The sequence below is a fragment of the Sprattus sprattus genome (assembly GCF_963457725.1).
Source record: "Sprattus sprattus genome assembly, chromosome: 7".
Classification (NCBI taxonomy): domain Eukaryota; kingdom Metazoa; phylum Chordata; class Actinopteri; order Clupeiformes; family Clupeidae; genus Sprattus; species Sprattus sprattus.
Window position 1 is genome coordinate 14,061,680 of NC_137926.1, and position 12,500 is coordinate 14,074,179.

General features: G+C 45.0%; 2 protein-coding genes across 3 annotated transcripts in view; one reads left to right on the plus strand and one right to left on the minus strand.

Moving 5' to 3' along the window:
• The window catches only part of furinb (furin (paired basic amino acid cleaving enzyme) b), a 76,797-nt gene extending 67,250 nt beyond the window's left edge, over positions 1-9,547 (minus strand). The window contains exons 1-2 of one of the 2 annotated variants that reach the window (XM_080841561.1): positions 9,066-9,547; positions 2,327-2,658 (exon numbers count right to left, since the gene is read on the minus strand). In XM_080841561.1, coding sequence (XP_080697687.1) covers positions 2,327-2,554 — 228 coding nt within the window. In that variant the 5' untranslated portion in view covers positions 2,555-2,658; positions 9,066-9,547. The remainder of the gene's footprint in view (positions 1-2,326; positions 2,659-9,065) is intronic. The other variant, XM_080841562.1, reaches the window with a different exon arrangement.
• A 1,149-nt stretch (positions 9,548-10,696) lies between these two features.
• Positions 10,697-12,500, plus strand: part of accs (1-aminocyclopropane-1-carboxylate synthase homolog (Arabidopsis)(non-functional)) — a 21,943-nt gene continuing 20,139 nt past the window's right edge. The window contains exons 1-3 of the mRNA XM_080842966.1: positions 10,697-10,791; positions 11,108-11,782; positions 12,286-12,500. The exon at positions 12,286-12,500 is cut by the window's right edge and continues 420 nt beyond it. Coding sequence (XP_080699092.1) covers positions 11,110-11,782; positions 12,286-12,500 — 888 coding nt within the window. The 5' untranslated portion in view covers positions 10,697-10,791; positions 11,108-11,109. The remainder of the gene's footprint in view (positions 10,792-11,107; positions 11,783-12,285) is intronic.

A 12,500-nucleotide genomic window follows, 5' to 3' on the forward strand; every position in this document is an offset into this window, starting at 1 on the left:
GGGCCGAGTCCAGATGATGCTTTTAAAAATGGAAAACACCCAAGCACATTAGCATTCGCGTCACTCGCCCGATCAGGGACGTGAAACATCAATGTTTATTTGGCCGACTGTGAGAGGCTTGATCTAAGCGATTTAATGCAGTGACGATAATCGATAAGATAAACACACACAAGTTGTCCCTTGGCAACACGCTGTTTACCGAAATACGACTGGGTGCGATAGGCTAAGTCATTAGTCATTCTCAGTGTGGAAGGGACCCAACATCTGTGCTAATAAGCCGTATTAATTCACACTTAATGGATAACAGCGCTGGCTTATTTAAAGCGCGGTGGCGAGATCCTGTTACACAGGGATCAGTGGAGGTGGAAGCGCTTGAGTCCATGTCTGATTCCAGGACGTCCTCGCTGTTGGCAGTGCAGCATGGAGCAGACATCACCCTTATATACAGTTAGCTTTTTCCCTTTCAGAGAGGAGAATAGATCTGACATCTATGTGCAGGCCTGCTGGCACTCCGTTATAGAGAGTCTTCACAGGCTTTAAAAAAGCCTGCTAGAGAGATTGTCTGTCAGTGCAGAGACATATCCAAGATAATGCAATTTTCTGGTCATTAAAAATCCCAACTTGGGCAAACAAACAAGAAGAGGGTCCCTCGGGGATTGAAGGCGAAGCAAGGTGGGTTTTATGATGACTTCTGCCGACAAACGAAAGGAGGAACAACAAATCCCATGAGTGCATGCGAGTTTCACTTCTGTCGCCGCACGCTAAAGCATCCTGAATAGCGCGTGCTAATTCTGCCTCTCAGGCTTGCCTTTATAGGGCCGGCAACATTAACAAATGATGGCAAGAGTGATAAACAAAACAAACCAAATGCCTCTGTCTTTCCTCCCCCATCTGCTAGTGAAAGGCCTGCGTCAGTACAAACACAACAGCAAGTTGCCAGGAGCATCATCCTACTCATTTGTGGACACGTCTATTATTTAGTTGAAAAGAGAGACATTTCTGGGAAAAACCCACACATCAGTCTCCACGCTCACAAGGACAGCAGGACTGTGGTTGCGTCGTGGAAGACTTGATCTCGTGGGGGGTGTGGTGGCACGTCAAGCTAAGAATTAGACGTCTGAAAACAACTTCTTTAAATTTTGATCCTGAAAGTGCTGAGAAGCAGCACTAACACTGACTGGCTTTCCTCCTCTCCTCTCATTTCCTTTTCTTTCATGTCCACAACCTAACAAAGGCACCAGTCAGTTATTTTCTGGCTGTTTTGTACCACTATTTTATTCATTCTACCCTTAAAAACAAATTTCACTCGGTTGTCCCCAGACGCCCAGTGCAATACTGCATTTCATACTGTATGTCTTTGTTGGTGGAGACTCACTTCACTCGTGTGCCTACTGGGCTGTGCTGCTCCCATGGGCACTGAGCAGAAGAGCACTGTCTCAAGCTGTGCTCAAATCGTCGGGCTGTGCCAGCAGCAGAGCAGGGGCAAGGGCAAGGGCAGGGGCGCGTGCTGTACGCGCTCTACCAGGCGGAGGGGGCAACCGCTGGGCTCACAATGCCGAGAGAGTGTGTCCTGCTGTGCTCGCCTAACAAAACTGACAGCGGACTCGCTTTGGTTCTGCAGAGTGAAGAGAGAGAGAGAGAGAGAGAGAGAGACAGGGAAGAGTGAAGTTGCCGCAGGCTAGCGAGGCTGGTTGGCTGGCTGGCTGGCGGAGCGGGTTGTGCTTTGATGGGCCCTGCTGTGCTTCGATGTGCTATAGTGTAGCTGAGCAGGCAGCTACAGATGCGGAGAAAAGCCTGGAATCAACACAGACTGGAGAAGATCATTCACTGGCCACCAGGGATGGGTAAACACCCCATATTAAATGGCTGCTGGTAAAAGGGAGGACAACACACACTATCCCTTCTCTTGTGTTTCTCTCTATTTCTCACACACACACACACACACACACACACACACACACACACACACACACACAAAGCGCTAGAGCTATTGGAAAACCTCTAATCATGGTCACTGAACAGAGAGAAATGCAGAGTGTGATGCTACAGCTGTTAACTGGCCTAGCCTGAAACTAAATCAATAGGCACTCCCAAACCCACTTTTGTCTTTGTCACCACAACAATCGTACCTTATATAGTGTTATTTATCTTCTCTCATGTGAGACTCTATTTGGAGTGACTCTCACGGCACTCACATATACACATCATTTATCTATCGTTGAACAATTAGTCATGACACCACGAATCTCTTGTTACAGCACACTTGTATCCCTCCACCCACGACCAAAACTAGTGCTGCTGCGGCTGCTGCTGCCCCAACACTTACGTTGCCATGGTTGACGAAACCATGTTTCCTAGCGATCCGCTCCGCCTCGTGGGCGCCCCCGGTGATGTGCACGGCCCAGGAGTTAGAGTAGGTGCCAGCGGTGAAGGAGGAGGCAGCGACAGTGGCTCTGTGTGCCCCCCGGGTCTTTAGGGGCAGGTGGAGGAGGAGGAGGAGGTGGAGGAGGAGCAGCAGAGCCCCAGTGTGCAGCAGGCCCAGCCGGGCATCCATGAACAGGGGGGCTGGGTCTCTGGCAGCCGGAGGGAGGGGGAGGGGGGTCAGAGGCTGCTTAAGCTCGACCCCTGCAGGCCTCTATGGACAACTACACGCAGGACCTGCAGAGGACAGAGAGAATGATTTAATCAGTTTAAACACACATGCAAACACACTTAAACATCCATTAACTGTATACACATACCCACACACATTAACACATGCAGGCACACACACACACACACACACACACACGCACACACATATACACATTATTGTCTTGAAGGAGTCTCATGCATCTAAAGAGAGTCACTCACACACTGATATTCTGTCTCGTCTGCTTGAGACTCAAGCAAAGCTCTGTGACCCCTGTGATCCTCTTGCACTCTGGCTGTCAAATCTGAGCTCCCAATCTTTAAATCAGAAACAATATCTGGGATCAGACACGTCTGACGCGGCCTGCCTTCTAATGCATGGTTCGAGCACAAGAGGACTTACAACTAGGCTCTCGAGCCAGACTGGCGGTAGGAAGCATGGCCCACGTTTCATTTCAACACAGCCAAGGACCGCCTTGGCCTGCTGTGTGGACCAACACGCAAATCAACAAACCATTGAACCACTCTAAGTGGTGTTTGCACCCGAAATTTGGAAGAATTGCCTCAGTGATTGCTCTTTCTTTGCCAAATGTAATTACCTAAAAATGCAGTGATTGTTTCTTTTTTTCCGCATAAAATCATATTTCCAAAAATGCAATGATTGTTTGTCTGCTGTCGTCTTGACAACCCCCCTGTTTCTCACATCAAAAACAACCGTTGCCTGAGCAGGTGGCCTGCACTTCTGCAAATTCTGTGATCATTAATGCACAAGTCTATGGTGTTCTGTGGGCAAGTAGTCTGTACAAGAGACTACCCACCCCACCGCAGCCCCAACCCCACCCCCACATCCACCCAGGAGGCAACCCTCCAGAGCCCACCCCCCTCAATCCTCCCACCAGCTGTGCTGAACCTCTGAGATCCACACTCCAGAGCTGAAGTTTGTGCACGTTTCCCCACATTGTCTAAGAAGCAATCCTGAGAGTTACAACCACTACAACCACCACCGCACTTCCCCTCCTCTCCTTCCCTTCTCCTCCGAAATTACCTGCTGGCTGCCATCTAATATACTTAACATATGGTGAGGTGATACTTAACAATAATTCATCAAATGAATGCTCATGATGGTTATTATGAGCGAGGCCTCCGTTGGGGTGTGTGGTGAGACACACTCCTGGTTGACACAGCTGCACACACGGAGAAGCACATTTGAGTAACGTGAGCTCATTAGCCAATCAGCATGACTCACATATCATATGGCCACCTTCAGCTCGGCAGCGCTTATTAGTGAGAGAGAAAGAGAGAGAGGGAGAGAGAGAGAGAAAGAGACAGAGACACAGAGAGACAGAGAGAAAGAGAGAGAGAGGGACAGAGAAAGAGAGAGAGAGAGAGAGAGAGAGAGAGAGAGAGAATATTTAAACTTAAAGGAGCCTGCCCAGGCTCTCTTTCAAAAGAGCTCTTCCTGTGGTCTGCAGCAGGTCGGGCGAGAGAGAGTGAGAGTGAGAGAGAGAGAGAGAGAGAGAGAGAGAGAGAGAGAGAGAGAGAGAGAGAGAGAGAGAGAGAGAGAGACGACGGAGATGAAGAAGTAAACCTGGATGTGGAGAGCAAAGCTGGGAAGGAAATCATCATGACAGATAAAACACAGCTCTGGAAACGAGAGGAATGGAATGTCTCCGAACACTCTAATTTAAATTTTGCAGTGCCAGCTTCTTCACAACCATTCATCTCGCTTAGAATAGTCTCTGTGACACGTCAGCAGAATTGTACGCACAGCCTATGTGTTTCTGGAACGTTCAACATACAAAGGCCACATCAAATCTGGAGCACATTATATTTGTCCAAGGATGCCATGTCGAGCATATGGAACCTATCTGACTACAAAGCATTCTGGTGAAAACACACCACCAGAACACAATTTCTGGTGTGACAAAAATATGAAATAATCAATTGCCTTGCGGCACCAAGAGCAAAGCTAAATAATTTTCTTGGGGGGGGGTGTTGGGGTGCCTATCTGCCTCAGGTGGCTGAAAAGTTATACACTTATATAGATGGTAGTGCATGCCAGGGGCACATACTTCACAGGGGGATGAGATGGAGCACTTTGGCATTTGATCAAAAAGTGGGTGGATGTGTGTGTGTGTATGTGTGTGTGTGTGTGTAAGGAAGGGGGTCTGAAATTGTTCATGTTTTAGCTTTCTACCGTTAGACATCAGAGCAGTTTCCATTTAAAACGGCAATTACACAGACATGGAAAAGCTTTTCACTACAATCTCCTCATTCAGCCATGTCTGAACAACAGCTGAATAATAAGATTTTCCATCCAAAGTGCCAATTAAAATGAAAAAGTGGTGGCCTAATTCAAGTGCCATCGCCCGAAACAAAAAGGGAGATTGTTAATGGTTTCTGAAATCCCGATTGAAATTTCTTTTTAATGGATCGTGATTTCATATGTGACAACCATTAGACTCCACAACTTTGACTGTCGGCTCGATTCTATTCTCAAGACGTGTTAACCAGAACTTGTTTCATGTCCCAATGATAAAAATGACTAACGAGAAGATAGGCACTCTGATCTTTTCTCGACCTGATTCTGCTTCATCAGACGTCATTCAGACTTGAATTGAAAGACTCATTTGGTTATCGCCTTTGGGGGAGCAGATCTCTGTTTCTGCTGTCTGCCATCTCCGGACGGCGTGACAATGCTAAGAGGGGCCTATAGAAATGTTTTATCAACGTAGCCTGAAACAGGGTTCAAGGATGCTAACCTCAAGTTGCATGGCTGAGAGCTGTGATGTAACAACATGCACATAACTCTCCCTGTTCAAAACTACTGAAATGTTTTGTCACTCCGTCTCATCTACCAAAGCATGTGATCAAAAGAGAGATTGAATAGATTCAACCGATGGAATTCAAGTAAAGGTGTTAGTTGAAAGTTGAAAGATGATTTCCTACAAAGACAGCAACAGATGCGGAGCCATTTCAACACTTGACATGTTTCTTGGTAACAGGGATGCATCTAAAGTAATGTTAGTACCCTGTACCTCAACGATTCTGCTATTTCAGACATTGCTTTGATACTGGAAACATAAGGCACATAAGGCACTCTCAATACGGTAGAGTGACGTTCTGACACCTACTCAAGGAGGTGATGTTGACTGGGTGTGTTGCAGTATAGGTCATAACTGTCATAGCAACAAAAAAAACAAGAGTAAAGCAAACATACATGGAAACATGGCATCGGCCAATGACCAGCGTCAGACGTACACTTGTTTGACAAAAACAGATGGCTCATGAAGTTAATACTGTACCCAATTATTGTTTGCGAGACAACAGATATACCAGATGTGCAGAAAGTAGGTAAAAAAAAACAGCAGAGCCACGGGCTTGCAAAATGGAAAACAAAGGAGTATTTCCAATTATTTATTTTGTCATGTAAGACGAATGACCAGTTCTCCTCATTTCTCAACTCTCAATTTCACAGGCTGCCAATTATCACAAATCTCACAATGCTCAGTCGTGGAAAGATGTCTACTCCTTTCCAAGAACAAATCCCTCATTTTGTGTCATGTAAATGGGCAACTGCACACTACACACATACTACATACATTAAACAGCAGCTACATACTGGACAAATAGAGTTTTGCCAGTGTTTGCCAAACCCAAACCTTAACATGTCAGAGAACCAACTTATACAACTTAACTTCATACATGTGACAGACTCAGTTTAAACGTTAAAGCTGAGAATGAATATGTAATGTAATGAATATGTCTCTCATGAGCCCTAATTATGTTACCCTGTAAGTTGTAGATTGCAGTCGTAGATCAAACAGACAACAAAAGCCTGACTAAGGCATCACCATGTTCAAAAAGGACGTAGTCAGAATTTAATCAAAGTGTTATCAAGAGTTATTTTCCTTCGATGTAGGCTTCTCAAACAGGCTGTAAAAATTCAAAGTGAAATTATGTAAATCTCAGAATCACGATTTCCAGGACTTCAGCCTACTTTTACATGTCGTGTTAAGTTTAACTCAGAATATCATTATAGCCTGCTAATGAGCTCACAGTGGAGTAATGAGGTAAACTGCAGAGTTGAACCAAATGACTGATCGTGTATACATTTTTGTTTTTAAACAGCTTTGTGGGTTATTCTGCTGCAGCTTAATACATAATAACATCTATGAAACTAAAAGAAGAGAACATAATAGGCTGGTGCTTGAAATGTTTCATTTCACTTTTGAAGTTTCTGCACCTTTGAGAGGCCTATTTGCCAGTGACCTAGCCATTTGCTGAGGCAAGCTGGAGAGGAGACAGGCTGGCAGGAGTGGAGCTTGGCTGAATCACACAGAGAGACGTGCTGGAGTGAAGAGCCTCAGTGGGCTTCAGAGACCGCCTTGATGAAGAGGCCCATCCAAAGCGAGCGCAGTATATTCTCGCTCTCTCTTTCTTTCTTTTCTACATTTCTCTTCCTCCTTGATGCCATCTTACCATCAGGCGTGGTACTTACAGACTTCTGGACTCATTGGCTTGATAACAGCTTGGGGGGGCTGGAGCACGCACAAACGTTCATTATTACTCCACTAATGAGAACAACTGGAGAGAAGCCATGAGTGTGCCAGTAACTTTGCATGGTTCCTGGTAGCAGATACACTCCTCCTAATGTCCAGGATAATGAAAATGATCTGTTATCACAGCCAGTGCCAAGAGCTCTCGGAGAAAAAAACATTAGCTAAATGTAGTTAGTTCTCCAAGATAACAAATAAGAATGCTTCATTGCAAAATTCCCCGGAGGAGCTTCCTGGCAGAGGGTAGATACGAGCTTCACCGGGGTGGACCATCGGAGTTCCAGCTCAATCCATCTTCATTCCAACCAATTCAACATGCTGTGTCACACCCTGGAGTTCTGGTAGTATTGCCTCCGTTGCTGCCGTTATTGCATTTTCTGAGGCATATTTAGACTCTGTGAATAATTCAGCACTCACAATGAAATCTAATTCCCTCCTAATTTAAGCGTCCCCATACCTGGGCACGTGAGATTCCCCTCTAGGAAGACCTTTCCACAGTACAGCAGGAAAGGCGTAATCATGGTCACACAGGCCGCCAGACAGAACACGTCTCAGGGCACTGTGACCTTTGATGACATTAGAGAGAGTCCACCTGCAGTGCCGTAGTGACTCATTTAATCTGACCAGACCAGATCCCCTGTTCCTCTCTCTCACCAACACGCACGCACAGGCACGCACACACACACACACACACACACACACACACACACACACACACACACACACACACACACACACACACACACACACAGACACACACACACAGACACAGACGGTACACACACACGCACACACTTTTTCCTCTCTCTCTTCTCCTCACTCACCATCCTCCCCTTAGGATAGTAAATTAATTAGGGCAGGCACACACCACACACAACCCATGTTACACTGCAAAACACACCTTCAGGGGCACATTAAACATATATATGTAAGCCTTTTAACACATTTTATCTAACACTTTGTTGCACTTCCAGCGCCTCCAGTATCTCTATTGCACAGGGCTGATTTATCTGTGACGGGAGTCTTTGGAGGTTTAACTTACCGAGGCGAACGAAGGTCGTTACGAAATAGCTTTCCTACACACCTCCACTCTGCTATCTTCTCGGTGCACCGACAGGAATCTCACAGACGCGTGGCGGTGACAGCTCGAGGCATGGAGCAGATGAACACCTCGCAGGGAGGAAATGAGACGAATTCTGCTTTGAGCGCAATAACTAGGCTAATCTTGTCCGTTGTAGGACTTGATCCGATTGAGAGAAGAGCCAGCTTGACAAGAACTCGTGGATAAGCGCAAACTCGTTAAGACAAGCCATGATCCATAGCCAGATCGCCAGGTGACAAATGTTCTCTCTTCAATCGACATAATCCTACTCTACAAACCCAAGAGTCTATTCTAGCGGCAGTAGGCTACTGCTTTCCTTTTGTGATCGTTTATAAAATGCAGCACCCATAAAAAACGCTCTTCTATTTTGTGTACAACACTATCTTACCTTAACTTGTTTTTAGTAAGCAGACGTCATGTTGGCACTTCAACTCGGAAAGTTGAGACACAAACACCACCTCTGAAACCTGGCTGAGACGACATGAGAGTAAAGCCTCAACCGCTCACAACATCTTATTCTCCCGGATCTCACTAAACTCTTTCGCAAGAAGACCTCTACTTCTTTACATTAATCATCCTGTTTAAGTTAAGAAGTAAGAAAGTACTAACACACAATATTAGCCTTCCTGACAAATAAAGTTTGATCTAGTGATCCCGTAGCTCTACGGGTATGACACTTTATCTAGCGTGCATCAAATTGCAAGCAATTCGACAGCCTATTAACATACGATATATAAACAGCGTTATAGGTGACGGCAGGTTTCTATCCTTACCTTGATTTTACCCGACAGAGAACGGTTATCCTCCTTGCAAACAAGTAGCGATTGCCCCGGGGCTCCCCTACGAGCAGAGGCGTAGACAGTTTAGTAACAAGGCTGTCATGTCCAGTTATCTCTCGAAAGAGTGGATCCCCGGCAAATGTGTCATATTTTAAACGGTGGTCCAGCCTCTTCCTGTGTGGTTCCCAACGATAACTTGACAGTTTGTGTGATGTTGGAAATGATGATGAGGATGAGGATACCTCTAGTTCGCACGCATTCCTGTGGATTCACTGGACCCAACGTCAGTTCAACCAACAACCTCCCACACTCCAACAGCTCATATCACTAACCATAGAGGTTGTGAAAAACTTTCGGCAGTTTTATCATTCAGTCTCATAGTTATTCCTTGCTACAGACTTCCCCCGTGCTGCAAGAGGACAGCATGAGTTTCAAATGTTCAACTAATTTCATTTCTGCAACAAGACAACACGATCCCCTCACGATGTAATTATGTTCTGCAAATCCCAGGAAGTACGTCACAGTGCAATCATAGGTTAAGGAAAAAACAAAACTACCAATCTCGCGAATAGTTGATCATTGACGCCATCTCGAGGATCTTATTGGTAAAACAGCTAGTTGAAAAATAAGTATCACTATAGCAGGCCTCCATGAAAATAAATAAATAAAGAAAGAATTAAACATAGTATTGTTACTGGATTACTGACCTATATGTATACTTGTTGTTGAAAATATGACCAGATCAATACGTTTGATCTTTAATGTGTCATTTCAGAAAAAATGAATTTTTGTATAGGCAGAGTGAATAATTAATTAAATAGGTTAAGTAGGGTGTTCTAATGAAATAAAATGAAACGGTAAATAATGAAAAGTAGTATGAACATATGTTACACACATATAACCTAACCAGCAGCAATGTCCTTTTATACTGACCAAATGTTAAATGCTTTCATATAGCATCCATGCCCTAAACTGAGCTCAATTCTTTGTTGGATAGTCTTGAAGTGGCTTTCCAGTGGAACTGCCTATAGACAACATAATAACATCATATTTATAAGGCAACACATTAGCTTATAATATAATAATCAGCAATAATTTGTAGGTCTTAAAGTTAAATCTAAAACTAACTATAAAGTGATCACTGCTTTGTATTTTTATTTATCTACCTATCTAAACTAGCCTACACTTATTTTGACAGTTTATTTCATCAGCCAGCCCTTCTTCTTTGGATATTAAGCTAGCCTACAAGCAGGTATTTACGTCTACTTTTACGTTTATTTAAGATAACATTTCCCGGAGGTTTTTACAGTGTGTTTAAAAAATAGCTAAACTTTCCAGGTATGCTGTACAGATTAAATCAACCATAACACGATACGTTCCACAGTTTGGTCGCTAGAGGGTGCAATAGTATTGAAGTTTGAGTTTTCAGGCTTGTCAGGCAGGTCGACCAATGCTAGAAACAGGCAGACTTGCCAGCCCGCTTTCAGCTACTGCGTCCGCTAGCACGGACCAAAGTTATCCCGGAATAACGGCAGCACGCATGTGCCGTCAACCCGGATGTAGAATTATACCCATTCTTACGACCTCTGCTTTTGATGTCCAATTTATAAATATCAACATGAACACTGATTTCATTTTCATCCGTTATGCCTAAATAGTGGAGGGTTTAGACTGGTCTGGTCCGGGTCAGGATTCGAGGAGTCGTGACACAGATCATCAGGTGACAGTGGGCAATGTCTGTTGATAAAATGAATTAGTTCGTGGTTTTGTTTAGTTTGATCTCACTATTTGCAATGTTTTAGTTACTAAGTGTAAACATAGCGAATGTCACCATGGCTGCCAATTCTTCCGAGAGACATCTTGAACTGTTTTATGAGCATTTGAACAGTTTCCTCATTTGTCACGTTAGCGCTGAATGTACAATTATAGTGAGGAGTATGCTGGGTGAAATACTGCCTTATAGTTGACGTCCAGAGCAGGAAGTGTGTCTGTCCTCTAATGAACAAGGTAGATAACCTGTCAAATTGTGTTTATAGATATGGATTTTCGAGGTAAAAAGTATGAGCGTGGGAGCAACTGGTCTGACCCGGAGGTGGCCGAGTTGTTGCAGCTTTGGGCGGACGAGTCGGTCCAGATTGAGTTGGAGAGCTGTCTGCGGAACCAGCACGTTTTTAATCGCATCGCGGAGGTTCTGCACGGGAAAGGAATTTTCCGGACGGGGGATCAATGTAGGGAGAAAATTAAAAAGATGAAACTGGAATACCGCCGCATTAAAGAAAACCAGAAGAGAACCATTCGGGGTGGAAGGACCTGGAAGTTTTATGAAGTCATGGACCGTGTCTTGACGAACCGACCATCCTTGTCCTATTCTTCAGGAGGGGGTGGTATCATGGCTCATCAGCTTTTGCCAGGAGCGGGTTATTCAGACGCATACCTCCATGGCCTGCCAACAACAGCTTTCGGGTCTGCAACATCAGGTTCCTATTTGTTTAGTCACCCCCCTAAACCTGGTGACTTGCTGGAGATCAAAAGCGAAGATGTCAACTCTGAGGACGGAATCCTGAGCTCAGGGGCCCCTGCCGAACTGTTGTATCACATTGGTTCATGTGACGAGCCTGATGCCGACAGTAAATCACTGGGAGCCGATATTGAGGACTCGGCGGAGGCGGGAAGAGCGGAGGGCGTTACTCACGCGCGACTGTCTCCTTCAGGTAAGCTCATGCTCAATAGGTCATCACCCTCTTCATTACACCAACCTCTAAAAAAAGGCGAGGTCGAAAGTTTTCCTGGCAGATTGGTCACTTGGAAATGTAATGGAAACACTCCCTCTTTGTAAAAAGACCTGTTGAACTTTGTTCTTTGATTACGAATAGTAAGCTATGTAGGTCTAATTAACTCCGTGACCAGTTTTCAGGAAACCCATTACATTACATTACATTACAACACATTACTAGCTTAGTGACACTCCATTAGTCTTTGTAAAATTGAGTTATTTTGTCAGCCAGACTAAAACTTTTTGTCGTGGGGTTTGAAAGATCAAGCTTTGATTTGTAGCTGTGTAGCCATGATCCTGACTGACTTTGGTTTTGACCTGAATTCCAGTTGACAGTGGGAGATAGCCTTAAACAATAGAGACCGCAAATATTTCGTCATCCATTAAACTCTGTCTGTATGTCTCTATTTGTATATTTCTTATTTTCACCCAATCATAAAGGAATAAGTGATCAGAACATGGCCGGTTCCTCAGGGACAGGTGTATCTGTGCGAGAAGGTGGGGGTGAGGAAAGGCCCAGGTCACGTGACCGAGGTGGCCTGAAAGGCCCGAGCGCCGTGCGTCAGCGCAAGCGCCGGCGTGTGGGGCGGGGGACGTGTGGCGGAGGTGGGAACCGCCGCACCGTGGACGAGGCCCTGCTGAGCTTCCTTACCTGG